This window comes from Lynx canadensis, chromosome B2 (genome assembly GCF_007474595.2).
Source record: "Lynx canadensis isolate LIC74 chromosome B2, mLynCan4.pri.v2, whole genome shotgun sequence".
Taxonomy (NCBI): Eukaryota; Metazoa; Chordata; class Mammalia; order Carnivora; family Felidae; genus Lynx; species Lynx canadensis.
The window spans coordinates 55,102,219-55,123,970 of record NC_044307.1 but is presented as its reverse complement, the minus strand read 5'-3'; the positions used below and the strand labels follow the sequence as shown (position 1 = coordinate 55,123,970).

At 36.5% G+C, this 21,752-nt stretch overlaps 1 protein-coding gene across 1 annotated transcript in view; it reads right to left on the bottom strand.

Annotated features, from left to right (window-relative positions):
- Nucleotides 1–21,752, bottom strand: part of PRIM2 (DNA primase subunit 2) — a 346,574-nt gene that overhangs the window by 151,468 nt on the left and 173,354 nt on the right. Inside the window, exon 8 of the mRNA XM_030315767.2 lies at nt 14,851–14,918. Within this exon, the coding sequence (XP_030171627.1) occupies nt 14,851–14,918 (68 nt within the window). The remainder of the gene's footprint in view (nt 1–14,850; nt 14,919–21,752) is intronic.

Here is a 21,752-nt window from a genome sequence, read left to right as displayed (position 1 = left end):
GAAGACATGCATGCTAGGTGGGATATGAATAGGATGACAGGAAAACCCTGGGCCAGACTGGAGAGAATTCCTCTCCCATCCTCGGAAATGTCTCTCTGCCCTCCCTCCCTGTCAACAGATTCTGAGGGTCATAAAATAGCAGCATATAAAAAATATTTCCTTTCTTTGTTAAGCATTTCCCAGTCCTCTTGAACCTGAAGAGGTTAACACTATTTACTTCTATCCGGCAGCCTACAGTTTATCATATCTTAAAAACTGGTATAAAATAAAAAAGCAGTGAAGAATGCACCACAAGTAATCAAAACTGATGTCTATATCAAGGAAACATATTTATTTGAACCATTAAAAAGTAATCTAATACATCTTTCAAAATGAACTATATTCTTCTACATCATTCTATAAAAATATACCAAGTTCCAATACAACCTTTTCACATAAAGCCAGGTGCGATCATGGCACAAATGGAAAAACAATTTCAGGAAGAGGAAACAAAGGTTTTGTGTATCACCCATATATCCACTTTTGCAATCACAATTTTACCCACTTTGGACGTTGAAAAAAAATAGTCTACCCACATAAGCCAGGCTATTCAGACATTTAGAGAGCACAGTCCTGCGGTTTGGATTTGTTGGGTGGGTAAGATATCAAGGAAGATGAAGTTACAATATATCATTTCCTGCTGTGAAGGGTATCACAGGAAAATTCACTCAACAGCTGTCACCATAGAAATTGAAATGAGTTTCTTTTTACAAGCTAGGTCCCTAGTAAATGGTATCCAACTCCTGTTAGCCCAGGTGATTTTCCCTGCAGTTATTCCAAATGAGAACACAATCAATAACATTCTGTTATAAATTGAATGTAAATGATTTTTCCACAAGCATGAGGTTTACTCAAATTTTGCACTTAAAAAACTCCCCAAAAAAACTACCAGCAGACAATACACAGTGGAATGATCTATATTTCTCTACAATTGAGAGAAATTGTATGATTCTAGGAGACTCACATATCCAATAAATATCAGGACCATATGGGTTGTCACATCGGGTAAGAACCATAAATGGCACAACTTCTACTTTAACTAGGTTGGCCGCATCTTTCCATATTTTCCTATTTATTCCAATTTCTAATCTGCAATAATCCAATGAACTGTAAGAGAGATGAAAGCTGCATCTCATTTCTCTATCAAAAACACCTCTACTTTACAAAAGTCAAAAGTCATTAAACTATTCCATTAAAATGAGTGCATTTCATTGTGTATAAATTATACCTCAATAAAACTGATTTAAAAAGCAAAACACATACATCCTTATAAGATACAAACTATAGCCTTACATAGGTATTTTCAATATACACACTTAAAGCCCCCAACAGGGGCACCTGGGTGGCTCAGTCGGTTGAGTGTCCAACTTCAGCTCAGGTCATGATCTCACAATCATGAATTCAAGCCCTGCATGGGGCTCACTGCTGTCAGTGGGGAGCCTGCTTTGGGTCCTCTGTCTCTCTCTCTCTCTCTCTCTCTCTCTGTCTCTCTCTCTCTCTCTCTCTCTCTCTCTCTCTCTCTGCCCCTACCTGGCTCATGTGCTCTTTCTCTCAAAAATAAATAAAAATGTTAAAAAAAAATAAAGCCCCAAACAAATATCTCTATTTTCCTAAGTAAATTTTTCATATTCCTTTACATTCTTAGTGTATATTCTGGTAGTATAATAATCCCCTAAAGAGAGGCTGTTCTGAATTGGATCTGACTTAGAGTAGTCAAATGATTACAATAAAGAAAAGCTGCCTGAGAGAGTGATAATGAAATATAGAGGGATGGGGGGACCATGGACTAAAGATCAAACATCCAGCAGAATTAATACATTAAATTGATGGATATCTTCCCATTCCCCCACAAATAGTTACAGAGTGTAGAATGCTTCTGAGATTGGCTATCATAAGTTTATGTAACTCTAGGATTACCTCTCACATCTTTCCCTAATAACAGCAGAGAATCAGGGACACAATGTTTTGGGGTTTCTGGGGGAAAGTGGACAAAGACAAGATAAAGGCAACAGCTAATGAGGACTTAAAGTGACAGTCCAGAAGTCACACACTTTCCCTATAGACTCCTTTGGTTTTGAACAGCCATTAATGATGGTCATAATGTTTAAAGCTGTCATTTCATAGATAAAAACAGCAAGGAACATAACAGGCTTTTTTGTTTCACTTTTTAAATGAGCATTTTCAAAATCCGAATTCAATGGGGAGAAAAAAAGGGATCTCTCTTCTGAGGTCACATTGAGGAACAGAAAGCACTCTCAGTCCTCCATGATTAGTTCCTGATTTATGAAAGAATCCCAAATTCCCAAACAACAAAACCAGGACTGAATTTCTGCAAAGGTAGAGTATCAGAATTTTTACTTAGAAATGAGAGAAAAGCCACCAGCTTTCTATCCAAACTACCATCTCATTCAGTCTCAACACTTAGTAGTGTTAAAAACAAGACAAGAGGCCCAAAATGGAGTCACTTACACTAAGACTTAATTACAGTTTCAGTTCTCCCAGAAATGGAATCTTAAACCAGTCAATCAGGAATCACCTAATCAGCACTAGTTAGGTAATCTACCCAACAGACCCCTGCCAAGCCCTAAAGAAACGTGACTTTGCAACAACCAAGCCTCATTTATCTAGTATAATTTCCTTGTTCCTACTCCCTTCTGCCTATAAAGGTCTTTCATTCTGTACAGTTCCTAGGAGCTCATTTGTATCTGTTAGATTGGATGCTGCCTGATTCATGAATCACAAATCACTGAACAAAGCCAGTAAGTTCTTTAAAATTTATTTCATTGAATTTTTTAACAGTAGCTTTAAAAAACTAAATGAGAGGTAAAATTTTAAAACCTGAAAGTGTTTTTCCCATTCATTCACTCATTCAAGGGTTTACTGAGGTCTTATTTTGCCAGCCACTGTTGAAAGTAATAGAAGGATAGCAGTGAACAAGGTGAACATTATTTCTTGTTCTCATGGAGCTTATGCTGCAGACAAATGAACAAAACAAAATGAACAAACAAACAAACAAAACACCAGCTAGTGATATTTCTGTGAAGAAAAAGGAATAAGGTATATCACAAAGCAATGGAGGGGTGTGCTTTAATTCGGGTGGTTAGGGGCAGACCTCTCAAGATCTGAGAAGACACACCGTTAGACTCCTTTGGTGGATGTCCTTAGTAGCCTCCTTTAGATTGTCGGTGAGCAATATGTCAAGGACCAAGGTAGCTCAATTAAAAATAGGCTTTTTAAATTCACTTTGTATTATCTTTTATATAATTACTTTCTCAGTCGTAGTTGTAAACAACTGAAAGGGTATTAAACCTTTGGTGAGTCTCAGTATCAGTAGTCTGTCTGCCCTCAGCTCAGTTTATCAAATTTTGTTTTACAAACAAAACTGGATGGAATAGCACAGAACACTTCCATCAGCACCAAACAAATTAGTTGTTAGCTGCTAATGTATTACAGGTACGACCACAATGCTTTTTCAGACTTTTTAAGAAAGCTATTTCATATAGCATCATCATCATTTTATACTTTGTTAGCACTTTATGCCTAACACAGTATAAAATAACTAATTTTCTTTATTACTTAACTAGAGGACAATCAATGTTTTAAAGAAACCCACTAAGCAAGGGGTGCCTGGGTGGCTCAGTAGCTTAAGTGTCCAACTCTTGATTTGGGCTCAGGTCCTGATCTCATGGTTCCTGTCGAGCCCCATGTCAGGCTTCACATTGACAGCATGGAGACTGCTTGGGATTCTCTCTCCCTCTCTCTCTCTGCCCCTCCCCACTTGCACAGGTGAGCTCTCTCTCTGAAAACAAAAATAAATAATCTTTAAATTTAAATAAATAATCACCCACTAAGTGAATAAGAAACTTAATAAATGTAGATAATAAAACTACTTGAAAAGCATAAGCAATCATAAATTTTGCTTCTCAGGAAGACTACCAGCTTCCACAATCCAGAAATCCCTAAGAAAACTTTGGAGTAAGAAGGCTAACAGAAACCTAAACCTCTAGTTACAGATAAGCTACAAGAATACTACACAAGGCTTCAGTGTTTCCATGACACTGTGTACTCCCATGGAATCATGTACCTCTACAATGCTAACAATCATTATGATTTAGTGTAATTACTTTAGTTAAAATTCTTTATTTTCTGATCAAGATTAAGCCCTATAAGAGCAGATGCAAATATGTATCCCTAGAACTGAGCACCATGTCTTGCACTGAGTAGAATTTCCCTTAAAATATTTCCCTTAAAATATGTTAAATAAATGATAATAAAACTCCTAGAATGCTAAAAGGTTTATAACCATTTATTACCAAACAGCTCTCACACCAAAGTTCCTCTGCAAGTCACAGCCACTATGCACAACCTGATTACAAAGTCTAATATTTACAAAGGTACATATTTGGCATGACTACATAGCCAGTCAAAGACAGGAAAGATTTTCCTATTTTCTTTCTATATCCTTAAAAAGAAAATCAGTAACTAATTTATGTTTCCATAAATATATTTTTATTTTACATATATCCATGTTTCTGTAAATCATTTGTTAACTTTTTTCAACTTTAAAACATGTTAAGCTAGCAAAGTGAATTAACCTATCTAAAAAAAACCCAGGGAAATTTAGTATTCTATATATATTAAGAGTGGTGGCTTACTTGTACAACTGATGAAAGGTGATGCAAAAGCTGTTTTCAACCCCCTAAACAACTTCCTCATTGTAACAGGCAAATCAATGCCCTTCCAAAGATGTTCACACTCTAATCCTGGGAACCCATGAATATGTTAGGTTACATGGCAAAAGAGACCGTACAGATGAAATTTAGGTTAAGGACCTTGAGATGGGGAGACTATCCTGCATATTTATGTAGGCCAATCTAATCACATGAGGTGGTAAAAGCAGAAAACTTTCTCAGGATAGAAGCAGAAAGATGCAGAAGACATTAGAGAGGTCTGAAGGCATAAGAAGGGCTTGATGAGCGGTTGCTGGCTCTGCGTTAAAATCCACATGCAAGCACCAGAAAGAGACCTCCAGGAGCTCCTACACAGCCTAAGGAATGTGGGCAGCCTCTAGGGGCAAAGACAGGACCCTGGGTGACAGCCCACAAAGAAACGGGAACCTCGGAAGGAAGCATATTCTTCCCCAGAGCCTCCAGTAAGGACCGGAGCCTTGCTGACATCTTGATTTTAGTTCAATGAGACACATGTAGGATTTCCAATCTATACAACTGTATGACAGTAAATGAGTATTGTTTTAATCTACTAAACTTGTGGTAATTTGACATGGCTACAACAGAAGGTTCCAATCTAGATGTATACGGTTTAAAATTCAGCTTCGTGAACTTTTTCAAGTCAGTGGTTAACTTAAGAACTCTGCCACTTTCTCACCTGGACAACACGACACTTTTAGAATAATGAATTCCTTGTATCTTCAAACCTATACACCACCTAGTTTGCTGCTGCTCTTTGTTCTTAGCTCCCTCTGCTAGAAAACATCTACATTACAATTCATTCGTCATAAAATCATTGTGGCATTTCTTCTCCCCAGTTTACTTCACCTGGCCATAAAAAAACTGCTAACATTTTTTTTAAGTTTATTTATTTTGAGAGAGTACGTGAGTAGGGGAGGGGTAAAGAGAGGGAGAGGGAGAGAAAGAGAATCCCAAGCAGGCTCCGCACTGTCAACATAGAGCCTGATACGGGGTTCAAAATCAAACCATGAGATCTTGACCTAAGCTGAAGTCAGACACTTAAGTGACTGAGCGACCCAAGTGCTCCCAAACTGCTAACATTAAAAAAATTTTTTTCACAGATTTATTCAACCAAAACAAAAAAAGAAAATACCCAATAAAATGGGAACAATTAAGTAAAAATAGATCTATCTTCAATTGAGCATTACAGACTCACTTAAAATTAGACTCATGGAAATAAATTTTATACTTAGTTATGACATATTATAAGAAAGAATGTTTAACTTTAACCACTTTAATTATAATTACATAAAATTATACATAGAGATTACAACAAAGGCTTGGCAGTGGTTTTATTAGTAACACAGGGTTCATCTCTTGTATTTGGCCAAATTTTATATATTGTGCCTACAAACTTTTTTGAATGTTTATTTGTTTTGACAAAGAGAGAGAAAGCACACAGGTGTGTACTGGAGAGGAGCAGTGAGAGAGGGAGAGAGAAAATCCCAAGCAGGCTCCACGCTGTCAGCGCAGAGCCCAATGTGGGGCTCGATCTCACGAACCCAGAGATCATGATGCGAGCCGATATCAAGAGCCAGATGCTTAACTGACTGAGCCCCTCAGTGGCCCCTATATTTTATCAGAAACAATTTAAACGGCATTAAACTTGTAACATAATCCACATAAGATATCACCTCTCACAAATAAGATTTCCTATGTCTATTTACTCTACTTGATTAAGCTGTAGCAATTATTCTAGTACAGCTTTGGTTGGGGGGGGGGTGTGGGGGAGAGGCACTGTATAGGGGCGTGTGTGTGTGCATAAAATGGTCTTCTTTCCTTGTTAGAATATACATTTTTAAGGGATCACATCTATTAGTTCCTTTGTATATAGTCAGAATATCCTTTATAGTGCCTTTAACACAACAAGCTGATTTTAAATACTTTTTGTGCATTTCTAAGAAGGCATGAACATGTTCCATACAGAAATGAAAATATTCCAAGGACAATAAATAATAGAAAAGAATACATTGTTTTTAATTTATTAGTATCTTACAAGGCACCTAGAACACCCTCACAGTAGTCACTGAGCTGTAAAAGCTTGTTGTTGTTGCATGCAGGAAAGGAAATACATAGTTCAAAGCACTGCTGGAGGCTAGAACTGGGGATAAGAGAGGGTTGACAAACAACTGAAGCATGTGGACCACATTAATGAGGCTTTCATTTCAGTCCTCAATTGGTGGAAGTCCCTATCCACTAAACCTTTTTCTAGCACATGAATGCCCACACAATTTTCTGATTTCAAAATGAGAATGAACTCAAAAAGAAAACACCAAGAACTGCACCATGATGTACACTGGGAAAAGTCTCTTACAGAGATTGTATTTCTGATATAAAATCTATGACAGCAAGAGCTTTAGAGAAATAAATAAAAATGTGTACATACTGGGGCACCTGGGTGGCTCAGTGAGTTAAGTGTCTGACTCTTGATTTCAGCTCAAGTCATGATCTCAAGGTCGACAGATGAGACCCATGTCAGGTTCTGCACTGGGTGTGGAGCCTGCTTGGGATTCTCTCTCTATCCCTCTCTGCCCCTCCCCCCCAGTAGCACACACATGCACTCTCTCAAAAAAACAAAAATGTACATATTAACCAAATGTACTGCATTAGAAAAAAAATTTACAAGAGCAGTCTGTAATAATACCAACTGAAGGAAGATGCTCATTATTTTAAATGATTTTAAAATAAAGGGTTAATATAAGCATGTGTTTACAAATTCAGGATGCATTACAAGTTAATCCATGTGATGCAGTCCAAGTATTTACTATAGGCTATATGCTACTTTGCTGGTTTATTTTACCTTTATTTGATTTCTATTTCATTGTTGAGCTCAAATATGCTAACAAATTTAGGAGAAACAGTATAATAAATACATGTTTTTTAATTAGTTGTTCTTTAATGAAAGGCAAAGCATTACTTAAGAGCAGCTATTAATCTATTAATTAGATTACTAATTAATAATCTAGGGCACCTAGATTATTGGGGCACCTGGGGGGCTCAATCAGTTAAGTGTCCGACTTCAGCTCAGGTCATGATATCACTGCTTGTGAGTTTGAGCCCCACATCTGGCTCTGTGCTGACAGCTCAGAGCCTGGAGGCTGCTTCAGATTCTATGACTCCCTCTCTCTCTGCCCCTTCCCTGCTCATGCTCTGTCTCTGTCTCAAAAATAAACATTAAAAAATTTAAAAATAAATAAAATGTTAAAAAAAATAATTATAATCTGCCCCCATTCATTTCAAGTCTTGAGGTGGAAGGGTAAAAGAGGATACATACACTGTGGGGAAAGGCATTATTTCTAAGGAAAAAAAAATTCAAACAACTAAAGTTCTCACGTGAGCTGAAAGTTTCCCTCTTTAGTCTCACCTGTTCATACTTACTTGTTTTTAAGTGACATAATAAAAATCATCTTTAATATATGCTCTTGATAATCTAATACCATTTTATAAGTATAATCCCATGGGTAATATAATTAGGTTAGCAAAGATATTTATTTACGATAAACTTCTACATTCACAAGAACATAGTCCAAGACCTTTATATATCTCCAAATTTAAAAATCAGTACATTATACAATTCACCCTAGAAAATGCAGTGATGTGAGGATGACAGCAAAGTCACGATGAGATGAGACCCATTAGATGACACATCTAATGATAGGTTCTTTACAGATAGATAGAGAATTTACTCAAATTCTCTCTGGCATTTGGAAATTTAACTTTTTTTTTTAAGTCTAAGCAATTTTATTTCTTCCAATTGAGGAGTTCTTAGTATCACTTTTGAAAAAATAGTAAAGTCTTATGAAATCATTCATTCATTCATTTCTTTTGAGAAGGGAAATGTAGTACTTTTCATTAGAAAAATCAGGTTTCCTTAATAGTGAACATCTTGAGGTTCTATCACCAACCAAACTTTAAAACAGGAATAATGAGGGACGCCTGGCTGAATCAGTTGGTGGAGTGTACAACTCTTGATCTCAGGGTTGTGAGTTTGAGCCCTATATTGGGTGTAGAGATTACTTAAAAATAAAATCTTAAAAATTAAAAAAAAAAAGGATAATGATAAAGGACCATCTGTCATGAATTGGTCTTACGGGATGAGATGGTCTGAATAAGAACTATAAAAAGTACTTTGTGAACTCCAGCCAGTGTGATTTCTTGGTCCCATCTCCTCCTACCTCTTCTAAAAACTCGCCCCTTCAATTATTTTCTCTTAGTTCCACAGACTTCATTCCCCCCTTAACCTGTACATATTCACCTTTCCAATCTTAAGGAAAAATACAACTTTCTCCAACTATGAAACTCATGGATATTGTCTACTTTTTTCCTTGCTCTGCCAAGAGTAGGCTACACTCCCTTGTACTTCCACAGCATAATTTCTCATTTACTTCTGGACTCTTCACAGGAATCAGAATGATATCTGCACCACTACAATGTTGTAGCTAAGCCACCAGTGACCCCCACATGCCTAATCCAACTGACATTATATAATTCTCAACTGACTTTTCTATGGCATCTGACAATGTTTACCATTCCTTTTTGAAATCTTTCCCTTAGCATCTTTGATCCCGTTATCCCTTGTGTTCCTGTTTCATTCAAGATTCCTCATTACTTTTCACTGGTTTCTTTTTTAATTCACCTCCTACCTTCATCACTGCCCATTGCAAGTCACCTAAACACTGATGTTCTACATATGAGTTTTATCCAGGGCCATGTCCCCTTGTCACTTTATACTCTCTCCCTGAGTGATATCAACCATTGCCCTGATTTTACCCACCACCTAAACAGTGATGATTAGCAAATGAGTCTCTCTGTGGTGTAAACCTCACTCTTAAACTGTGGTCTGTATTTAGCCACTTACTAAACATTTGCCCCAGAGCTCCACAGGCACCTGAAGTTTAAAATGTCTTAAACTACCAAACCTATAATCTCAGCAACATATTCATTCCCTAATCCCCTTGTCTTCCTCTATGCTCCTTCTTCATTAGTGACAACATCAGCTCTCAAGTGAGAGTAAAGTTCAGTCCAATATGAGTACCCACTGGGAGCCACTACTGTGCAGGAAGTACAGAATCCAAAACAAGTCACGACTCTACTATTTAAGGAAATAATTCCATGAGAAACACAGTTAAAATAATAAAATTATGTATTTTGTGTTTAATTCTATTAGAGATGTTTACAAATTTTGTGCCATGTTTAAGTGCCTCTCAAATGAAGTCAAAACTTTAAACTCCTTGCGAACAGAAAATGGGTCTTATGTTTTTATTCCAAGCTTATAACAGGCACTCAGTTGCTGATGAATGGATGGACACTACAAATGAATAAAAATAAGCTTGTATTTCCATAAGACATTGAAGCAAAATGTTTCTCTATGCTTAATTTATCTTTTAACTAGAGAACTAGGTTAAACTAAAAAAAATTGACACATCACTTCAACATCCTCAGAATAATATATATTGTTAAGCAATATCCTAGATTAGTAGGTTGGCAAAGTGTTAAACTAATTCTCTTTTGAGTGTCTAGGTCCTGTAAAAAGGATTTGAGAATTTCTCTGTAGTGCTACTTTAATTTTTACAGGTATTTGTATCATCTCCCAAATTAGTTTTATTGACAAATTTAATTAAAATGCAATTCATCATTCTTCTTTGATCATTAGAGGCACTAAACAAAATTAGACCTAATAATGATCTCAATCTCAACCTCCTAACGTCTATCCCCCCTAGGTAACATCTAAACTATACAGGTCATGCAAATCAATGATGGTAACTATTTTGTAACAAGATTATCATTAGAACCTTTCAAATCAAATAGCATTATTTCCTATTTTGAACTAAGCAAAAGAAAGGTAAAAAGAAAAACATTACATTTAGACACCCAAAAAAGACAATATGCTTGAAATGCATATCACAAGGTTACTTTCTTTGTACAAGAGAAAGTGTCAAACTATGCACATCAGCTGCCACCCTACATACAGACGTCTCTGACATGGTAATAAAATGAGAAGCCATTTCATTTAATAATGATAAAAAAGAAACATCAGTTGGTGCATATTACATGTAGCATCTAGCCCTTGTTGCCTAGCAACCAGTCCTGAATGAACTCTGCTGAGAATGAAAGGCCTAAACGAATGTACAGTTTGTGCAAGTTTCAAGGACTTGAAGAGATGTGTCAGTAGTTAATCTAAATTCTAGTTGACAATTACCATACTGAGGTGGAGGAAGAAGAACCCATCATTATTGCATAGAATCAAGCATTAACTAAAGGTGAGATTCAGACATTTAGGTTTATATCTTCTGAACCAGGTTTTATACCCGAAAAAATGTGGCAATATGACTTACAAATTACAAAAACATCATGCAGGAAACAAACAGAATATTTCTGTTATAATATGCATTCATTCATTCAATGAAACACATAATGAACACCTATCATGTGTCATATACTGTCCCAGCACTGGAAATACAAATTTGAAAGTCACCTTACAAGCTCTCAAGCAGCCCATACTATAATGGAGTCATCAGAAAGTAAACAAATGATTACCACATTGTAAGTTCTGTAATACACAAGTAGCCATGGGGATATTATGAAAACACATATAAAAAACATCAGATTCAAACTGGGGGGAGTGGCCTGGGAACTAAATAGTCAGGGAAAACTTATCAGATGAGGTAACATGGGCTAAGTCTTAAAGGACAAGCAAAAATTAGTTAAGTTACTGAAAGGAAGGAAGGGGAGAACATTCCAGGCAGATGGAAAGATATTCTCAAGGGCAGAGAGGTCGACAACAGCAAGCAGTATTAGAGGAACTTCAGGCATTTGGTGGCACTAGAAGTTAGGGGACCAGTACTAAAAGCATCCAAAGAGACACAGCAGGCCCTTCTAGAAGGACCTCACAAGCCACTCAAGAAGTTCAGACTTCCTTTGCAGTGAAATTGGGGAGACAAAGAATGATTTTAAGCCAAGGAATAATATAATTCTGGCAATCGTGTGAAATATTTTAGAGGGCAAACAGGGCAACAAGGAAAATATAGAAGAAGTTACTACAACAATAGAGATACTCAGGAGACAAAATCAAGAGATTTGGATGGGCAGGAGAGGGAGGTTGGGGAAGCAACTCAAACATGATTCAGTAACAGTGCTCTAGGAAATGCAAAAACTGTGTACAGTATTCATGCTAGTCAATCCAATGAAATGTTAGTCTGAACCATCCTCAACAACAAAACAATTATACAGAGGTTAAAAATCGTGTCTCTGGGAAGGAAAAGTTACCAGAGAGAAGAGTAAGAGAGGTGGGAAATAGAAAAAAGTGAAAAGGAGTGAAGAAAAATAAAGAGCACTAACAGATACTAGAAATTAATATCCATCTAAGTTTCTGAATGAGAAGTAACATTCTAAGTTTTAAAAGAATAAAAAGTTGGTAGCTACACTTGTGGTGAGCACAGCGTAACAGATAAACTTGTTGAAGCATAATGTTGTACACCTAAAACTAAGGCAACATTATGCTTCAACTATACTTCGATTAAAAAGGTGGGGGGGGGGATTAGATGGGAGGTAGGGCCAATTTTCTATAACTACCTTTTTATCCATTCTCACACTTCAAGCATGTGCCCAAAGTTTATTTACATCCTATCTACTGAGTTGCCCACTCTCAATAACATCCATCCTAGGATCAGGTAAGTCAAAATATGAAGTGGGGCCCAGATTAACATTGCTCTGGTCACTATTAATCTATTTGATCTGACTCCTTAAAATATTAAAGCCAAATCTACTTTACATGTTACAATTCAAAGGCACAATTAGCAAATGCTTGGATCAGTATCGTTTTCAAATTGTTACTCATTCTTTAGCTCAGAAATTCACTGTTTTTGACATTTCTCATCTACTTTTATGATGACATTTTATCTACTCTTGCCCTGGCCTTTGGCAGAAAACAATGTAATTCTAACTAAATAATTATAGAATTGTATTTTTTAAAACAACAATCAGACAGACTTCTTGAAACATATTTTCCAGAATGTTGTGTGATTAATGGATACCATATCAGTTTTCAAACCCTGACAAATAAGCAACTGAGATTCAAAACACATAAAAATTGAGAAAGAAATCTTGTAAAGCCATACTTTGTGCTGTTTGATACAACAGCAGGATCCTGATCTCCTTTCATTCTCAATGAATTCTGTCTAACTGAGCTCTGTGCAAAGGTAAATCCCAAAGACATTAATATACACATTTATACATAAGACAAATATGTCAATTAGGACAAGCGTTTAATTCACCAATATGTACTACTTGGATTTAGTGAAAGCATTTCCTATTTTTCTTTTACTTCTTAAGCATTACTTCTGATTTGAACATTTTGCCTTTTGTCTGTTAGAGGCAACAGAAAGAGGAGTAAAATCTTGAAAGAGAAATAGGTTGTGAAGAGACAAACAGAGATCAAAATGGAATAAATTAGGGTGATTCAGGGTTGTTGAATGAACTTGGGAAGTGTGGGAGGCAGGGAGGAAAGAAGTCACATACAAACAGGTAGTTTAGAACAGAAGTGGGCTGAGCCATAGTTGATATGTTACTGGCATTAAATTCAAGAACCAAACTCTCTCAAAACAGGTTAATTGAAGAGAACTGGCAATTCTGGTAACCAGTGCAAGCAACAGGAAATTGGCCCTCAAACTTACTTTGTAATTCATGACATGTTTTGTTTCTATCGTTGGAAGGGAAGGGGAAGCATGTGCTGTCAACATGTGAATTCCACACAATCTAAGATAGCACAGTGATATATAGCCATTTAATAAAAACTTTGTCCCTCTATATTTAGGTCCCTTGGACACACTCAAAAAGAAAAAAAAAAAGAATAAAAAGAAACTATAAGATGTTTGCCTACATAAAACTTGAAAACATAGGTATGATGGATAATGCACCATTTTCAAAAACTTTCAAGAAAAAAATGTAATAACAAATACACCTCAGAATTACTATCCTTTACATCTAAAATATGTAAGATCAAATAAAATCAGGAGATTCTAACAACACATGAACAAATATACCAATAGTTAATTCCACTCCAAAATGAAAATGGATAATAAAATGTTTTAGGATCATTCTTACTAAGAATCAATGAAATGTACTTGGTCACAGTAGTATCCTCTGTGATTAACTATTAAATTAGCAATGGTTTTAGTTGTCCTCTCTTCTTCAGGGTACAGTAAAATGGGCGATCTTGTATAATATAAAAATATAAGCAGGATAAGGTTTTTGAAAAATACATATACTTAAATCTTTAAAATGGTTCATATGCCTTGACAAAGTAATTGCACTTCTGAGAACCTATGCTAAGAAAATGATAAAAAATATAGACAAAGATTAACATATGGCATTTTTTACACTAGTGAAAAGAACTGGAAATGATCTAAATGCCCCCAAAAGGATGAATAGACTACAGTACAGTCATACAATAAAATACCATGAAATCACTAAAAATAATGTTTTTGAAGAGAGGCTAATAACAGAAAAGTCTTGCATTTATTTTAAAATGAAAAAAAACCCAGCAAATGTAAAGTATAATTTCAACACTAGGTTCCAAAACAGCACAGAAGGAAGTATTACTTCTGAGTGGTAATGATGGGTTTTTCCTTTCCCTTTCCTATACTTTCTAATTTTTTAAAAAATAATGAGAATATATTATTCTTGTATTTAGAAAACAAATCCTACCTATTTCATCTATCCCCAATAAAATTGTGCGGGTCCCAGAAGTATGCTTTCACTTTGCATGTAAATAGCTCATTCCTTTGAGATCTTTCTGTAGTTAGTCACCTCTGCTTGTTTTAACTTCAACTTATCAACTAGTTCTACATACTTTCATGGAATTAAAAAGCTTCGAACAGACCCCAAAGTCAAGGGTAGCAAGTGTATTATATTAAGAACTTCAACTTGCATCACAGAATTAAAGCAAGGAACAAAAACTGTTAAGTTTTTAGTAACTGAAGGGGTTTTAATCACTTTAATACACTTTGCCCACTTTGATGCACTTGCAATCATAAGCATAAGAAGGGTTATGTCATCTTATTACCTGAGATGGTTAAGCAGAGGCTGAAGTCTCTCATCTGACTGCACAGCAGGCAAGGACCTGGCTGTTAACTAAAAGCAGAAAACAGGGTTAGTAAAAACGGCAAAGATCAATTACTGAACACATCTGAACACTAAATGCAAAACAGGGAGAGGGGGTACTTAAAATGTAAGCACATTTTTTTTCTTTTTTAAATTAAAGAATTGCACAGAAAGCTGACACATGTGAGTAAAGCTAACTACATGGCCCTAAGTTTTGCAGGGTAGGTCACTGAGTTTAGAAGTAAAGAAAAAGGAGGTAAAGCAAAAAGAATAAGAGAAGAATATCTTGAGAACATCTTTTCATGAGTTCATGAGAAAACTTCTAGTTATAAAAATATTATCTTTGTAGGTACACCTGGGTGGCTCAGTCAGTTAAGCGTCTGACTTTGGCTCGGGTTGTGATCTTGTGGTTCATGAATTTGAGCCCTGCATTGGGCTCTGCGCTGACAGCTCAGAGCCTGGAGCCTGCTTCGGATTCTGTGTCTCCCTCTCTTCGTTGCCCCTGCCCCACTTGCGCTCTACCTCTCTCTCAAAAATAAACAAACATTAAAAAATTAAAAAATATACATAATCTTTGTAAATAAAAATGAAAAAACTTCTAAATTTATAGCAATCAACTTTGTAGCACTGAATCGTGGGATGATGAAGAAACTGGGGAGAGGAACTTTCATTTATAGCTAAGCCACTGTGAAATTGGTTACATGCAGAATTGGTTACACACACACACACACACACACACACACACACACACACACACTCTTTTTCTCTCTCTCTACCATGTACTCCTTCATTCTGAGAACCACATTACTATAAGAAACCAAGAATATCTTTTAAACACACAAAAGCAACTCAAAAGTATTTAATATTGACAACTGACACCAAACTGATCTAGAAAAGAAAATGTAAGATTCAAAGCCTTATTGTTAAATATCATACCTCAGGTTGAAAGTTTATCATGAAAATGTGAGCCTCTGCTATACTTTATTGCAATATTAATTATATCTCTATGTATCTCTCATTCTTTTCTGTTCTTTTTTTTTTTTAATTTTTTTTTCAACGTTTTTATTTATTTTTGGGACAGAGAGAGACAGAGCATGAGCGGGGGAGGGGCAGAGAGAGAGGGAGACACAGAATCGGAAACAGGCTCCAGGCTCTGAGCCATCAGCCCAGAGCCTGATGCGGGGCTCGAACTCACGGACCGTGAGATCGTGACCTGGCTGAAGTCGGACGCTTAACCGACTGCGCCACCCAGGCGCCCCTCATTCTTTCTGTTCTTAAAAGAAAGCCCTCTTATACTATAAGAATTTAACTCCCCCAAAGTAAAAACATTCATCCAAAGCAACCAGAGAGCCTGAAGTAACCTTAATAAAACACCAAAACAAATGTAAAAGATTTCTTCTAGATCCTATTATGTCAATATAGATCTTGAAATGTAACAGTGAATTATTTGACAGTTCACAAAACAGAACCTTCCTTAAGGCAAATGACAAACTGAAAGTAGCCTTTGCTTTTATACAGGGTATCCTTTCTAATTGTTTCATACATTAATTAAAATGTTCTAAAAACAAAACACATTTAATTCATAACACCTAATTTTTAGTATTATACAAGTAAAATAAAATCACTTTTAAAACATCTAATATATACTGTGCTTGTGGGGAAAAAATGTTGACCAAAATGCCACATGTGAAGTCATTCTAATTAAATCATCTAATTAATAAAATGGAGAGACATTCCCACTTTGGGACAAGAGTTAACACAAGTCAACAGTCTTCAACTAATTTAAAATAAAGTGAGACAGTCTGCTGCAAATTTAGCATAGCCAAAAGACTCTCAGTATCTCTAAGAAGTGTTAAATCTATACTTCATGACATAAAATGTTGTATGTTTTATAAGGTTTTATAAACAAAACACTTTTGGGGCACCTGAATGGCTCAGTCAACTAAGCATCCAACTGTTTTTTTGTTTTTGTTTTTTCATTTAAAAAAACACAGTAGAGAGCCTGATGGCAAGGCTCAAACTCATGAACCACGAGATTATGACCAGAGCCGAAATCGAACGCTTAACCGACTAAGCCACCCAGGCACCCCGCATCCCATTCTTGACTTCAGCTCAGGTCATGATCTCACGGTTTGTGAGTTCAAGCCCCACATTGGGCTCTGCACTGAGAGTGTGGAGCCTGCTTGAGATTCTCTTTTTCACACTTTCTCCAAGTGTGTACTCGCTCTCTCTCAAAATAAATTAACTTAAAAAGAGCCAACATTTTATAAACATAACACTTTAATACACACGATATCTGCTAGTGTCAAATCCCTTAATAAAATGTCATCTAAGAGATTGCATGGCTCAGAACCAGTTATGCTCAAAAAAGAAAATTTATCTAGATATTTCAAAAGTGAATTTTCTGAAAACAGATGGAGAAGACAGACTGGGCTTTTTCAGTTACTTCTGTCAATCTACATAGCATGCTTTCTAATCAAACTGTCTTTTCTAAATGAAAGCAAACAAAAACACTCCAGTAACTGCAATATATTTCAAAATATATTGTTCATTCCATACAGAGAATATTTCTCAACTCAATGCTATCATAATCTTAGCCTTCATTTCCTTTTTCCTAAACTATTAATACATCTCCACTCACTGTTGTTTCTGCTTCCACTCTTGCCTCTTCCCTAATTTATTCTCCACACAAAGGCCAAACTGAAATTTTCAAAATGAAAGTTAACCATTCCCCTCATTAGGCTGAAGTTATTACACCTGCTCTTTCATTAGACATTCTAAAATGTCCTGTTGACCCACACTGCTGAAACACTGGGCACAGGATGAGTGTGACTGACGACAAGCACACTTTAGAGATACTACAGGTTCCGTTCCAGACCAACATAATAAAGCAAATATTGCAAAAAAAAGTGAATCAAGTAGGTTGTCTGGTTTCCCAGTGCACATAAAAGTTATGTTTACACTATATTGTAGCCTATTAAGTATGCATGGCATTACATCTAAAAAAAAAAATGTACTTACTTTAGAAGTACTTTACTGCTAAAAAAATACTAACCATCCTCTGAGCTTTCAGCAAGTCATAATCTTTTTGCTGGTAGAGGGTCTCGCCTTAATGTAGATGGCAGCTGCCTGATCCAGGGTAGTGTCTGCTGAAGGATGAGGTGGCTGTGGCAATTTCTTAAAATAAAAGAGAAGTCTGCCACATCCATTAACCCTTTCAGGAATGATTTCCCTGTAGCACACAATGCTGTTTGATAGCATTATACCCACAAAAGTTCTAGGGTCAATCGTCTAAAACCCTGCCGCTGCTTCCTCAACTAAGTTTATGTCATGTTCTAAATCCTATGTTGTCATTTCAACCATCTTCACAGCATCTTTACCAGTACATTCCATTTCAAGAAACGACTTTCTGTGCTCATCCATAAGAAGTAGCTCCTCGTTTGCTCAAGTTTGATCATGAGCTTGCAGCAATTCAAGCGCATCTTCAGGCTCCACTTCTAAGTCTAGTTCTCCCGCTATTTCCAACACATCTGCAGCTACTTCCTCCACTGAAGTCTTGAACCCCTGGAGTCATCCATGAGGGTTGGAATCAACTCCTCCCAAATTCCTATTAATGTTGATATTTTGACCTCTTCCCATGAATCACAAATGTTCTTAATGGCATCTAAAATGTTGAATCCTGTCTGGGTTTTCAATTTACTTTCCCAGAACCATCAGAGGAATCACTATGTATGGCAGCTACAATATCACAAAATACATTTCTTAATTAATAAGACTTGAATGTTGAAGTTACTCCTTATATATCGTATTGGCAGGCATGAAAACATTAATCTTTTTTTTTTTAATTTTTTTTTTTTTCAACGTGAAAACATTAATCTTGTTCTCTATCTCCGTCAGAGCTCTTGGGTGAGCATTGTCAATGAGCAGCAATATTTTGAAAGGAATCTTTTTTTCTGAGCAGGAGGTCTCAACAGTGGACTTAAAATATTCAGTAAACCATGCTGTATACAAATGAGCCATCACTCAGGCTTTGTTGTTCCATTTACAGAGCACAAGGAGAGTAGATGTAGCATAATTCTAAAGAGTCCTAGAATTTTCAAAATGATAAAGAAAGAGCATTGGCTTCACCTTAAAGCCACCAGTTGCCTTAAGGCCTAATAAAAGAGTTAGCCTGTCCTTGGAAGCTTTGAAGCCTGACACTGACTTCTCCTCTCTAGCTATGAAAGTCCTAGATGGCATCTTTTTCCAATATAAGGCTGTTTCATCTACGTCGGAAATCTGTTGTTTAGTGGAGCCACCTTCATTAGTTATCTTGGCTAGATCTTCTGGATAACTTGCTGCAGCTTCTACATCAGCACCTGCTGTTTCATTTTGCACTTTGATGCTATAGAGACAGCATAGTTCCTTGAACCCCATGAAACAACCTCTGGGAGCTTCAAACTTATCTTCTGCAGCTTCCTCACCTCTGTCAGCCTTCACAGAATTAAAGAGAGTTAGAGCTTTGCTCTGGATTAGCTTTGGCTTAAGGGAATGTTATGGCTGATTCAGTCTTCTATCCAGATCATAAAAACTTTCTCCATACAGCAATAAGGCTGTTTTGCTTTTATCATTCATGTGTTCACTGGAGTAGCACCTTTAATTTCCTTTGAGAACTTTTCCTTTGTATTCACAACTTGACTGGTACAAGAGGCCTAGCTTTAGGCCCATCTCAGTTTTTAACATGCCCTCCTCACAAAACTTATTTCTTTAAAGTGAGAGACAAGTGAACACTTGTCTCATCCGAACACTTAGAGACCATTTTAGCATTATTAACTGGCCTAACTTCAAGATTGTTACACATCTCAGGGAACAGGAAGGTCCAAGGGGAGAGAGAGACAGGGGAATGGGTCGTTGGTCAAACACAACACAGAAAACGTTTATCAATTAAGTTTACTATCTTCTGTGGGCACAACTTGTGGTGCCCCAAAACAATTACAATGGTACCATCAAATATCACCAATCATAGATCATCATAACAAATATAATGATAACGAAAATGTTTGAAATATTGGCAAAATTACCAAAAAGTAACATAGAGACAAAGTGAGCTAATGTAATTTGAAAAATGGCACTGATAGACTGGCTCAATGCAAGGTTGCCACAAACCTTCAATTTATAAAAAAAAAAACGCAGTATCTGCAAAGCACAATAAAACAAGATATGCCTGTATACAGTTTCTGCCAATTGCACAAGACACAACGGGAGCATATCAGGTAGAAATCTGCCATAGCTCCAGTTTCTGGAACACATATACTTAATGATTTGACTCCCATCTCACCGCTTCCCATTCCCTACAACTTATTTTCAAACGTCTTAATCACTGACAAGAATAATTCCTCAATCACTGGTCAATGCTCTGACTAAAATTATTTCAAGGAAGATTTTGAATCTTCCAAAGGTTTTTGCTTTCAACTTTTAAAACAATTAGCATTTTCAAAAAGAGCATGTATCTCTTCATGGTAAGCAGATGAGGTTATAAAGCTCTTTCCAAAGCTCTTTAAAGCCATCTGCTGACCTTTTGCTGACAGAACATAAACCTCATTTTAGGGACTGCTGGCTCCATCATTTCTTCTGAAATTTCTTTCTGAGCCCAAGTAACTATGAGTTCATTACCTGGACTATGAGGGGCACTGCATCCCCAGCAATGGCATAACAGATATTTAATAAATATTAATGTGTTGGGGCGCCTGGGTGGCGCAGTCGGTTAAGCGTCCGACTTCAGCCAGGTCACGATCTCGCGGTCTGTGAGTTCGAGCCCCGCGTCGGGCTCTGGGCTGATGGCTCAGAGCCTGGAGCCTGTTTCCGATTCTGTGTCTCCCTCTCTCTCTGCCCCTCCCCTGTTCATGCTCTGTCTCTCTCTGTCCCAAAAATAAATAAAAAATGTTGAAAAAAAAAATTTAAAAAAAAAAATAAATATTAATGTGTCACAAATCCAAAAACTTCCAAGTGTATAATTCCATGCAAATATATCCGTATCTACATCTCATGGTTAAAGCTTTTCAAATTCATGCTTTGAGCAAAACTAAATCTAAATCAAAATTGAATCACAACTGTCAGCCTTACAAAAAAGCAATACACTATCGTAAGATTTTCAACATTAAAAACTTTTCTCTATAACATGAAATGAATAATTGTCTAGTTTCAATAGGCTTTGGTTTGCACATTTTGTTTGTTGTTTTTAATTAAAAAAAATACAGCAATGTCCTTGACATGTAACAATGAAAGAGAAGGAAGATCTATCACAGTTTATATCTGTGATGGCTAAATGGGCTGTTTGAGGTAAGGATGTTTCATGGGAACCATAAAAAAAAGTTGGCATAACATATACTTTATTTCTTATTACTATTGAGAGGTTGGGGTGAGCTGTCAGAATGTCCTTTCATTATTAAGAATGCATCTAGTAAACTGAATTAACTAATACAAGGCTTGTGTGGTTTTTAGACAAGTATAACAGATTACTGATTCTTTTTTTTCTTTAACATTTATTTATTTTGAAAGAGGGAGAGCACTGGAGCAGGGGAGGGGCAGAGAGAGAATCCCAAGAAAGCTCTGCACGGCCAGTGCAGACCCCAACGCTGGCCGAACCCACAAACCATGAGTTCATGACCTGAGCCAAAGTCAGATGCTTAACTGACTGAGCCATCCAGGTGCCCCAAGATTACGGATTCTTAAAAAAATGTCATTTTAACGGTCAGTATCACTGAGTATATCTAGCATTTTGCACTATATGTAAGTACAAAAAATAAGGGATTCTGCCATCTAATAACTCTCCTTTTAAAAATTTTTTAAATGTTTTATTTTAAGAGAGAGTGACAGCATGTGTGC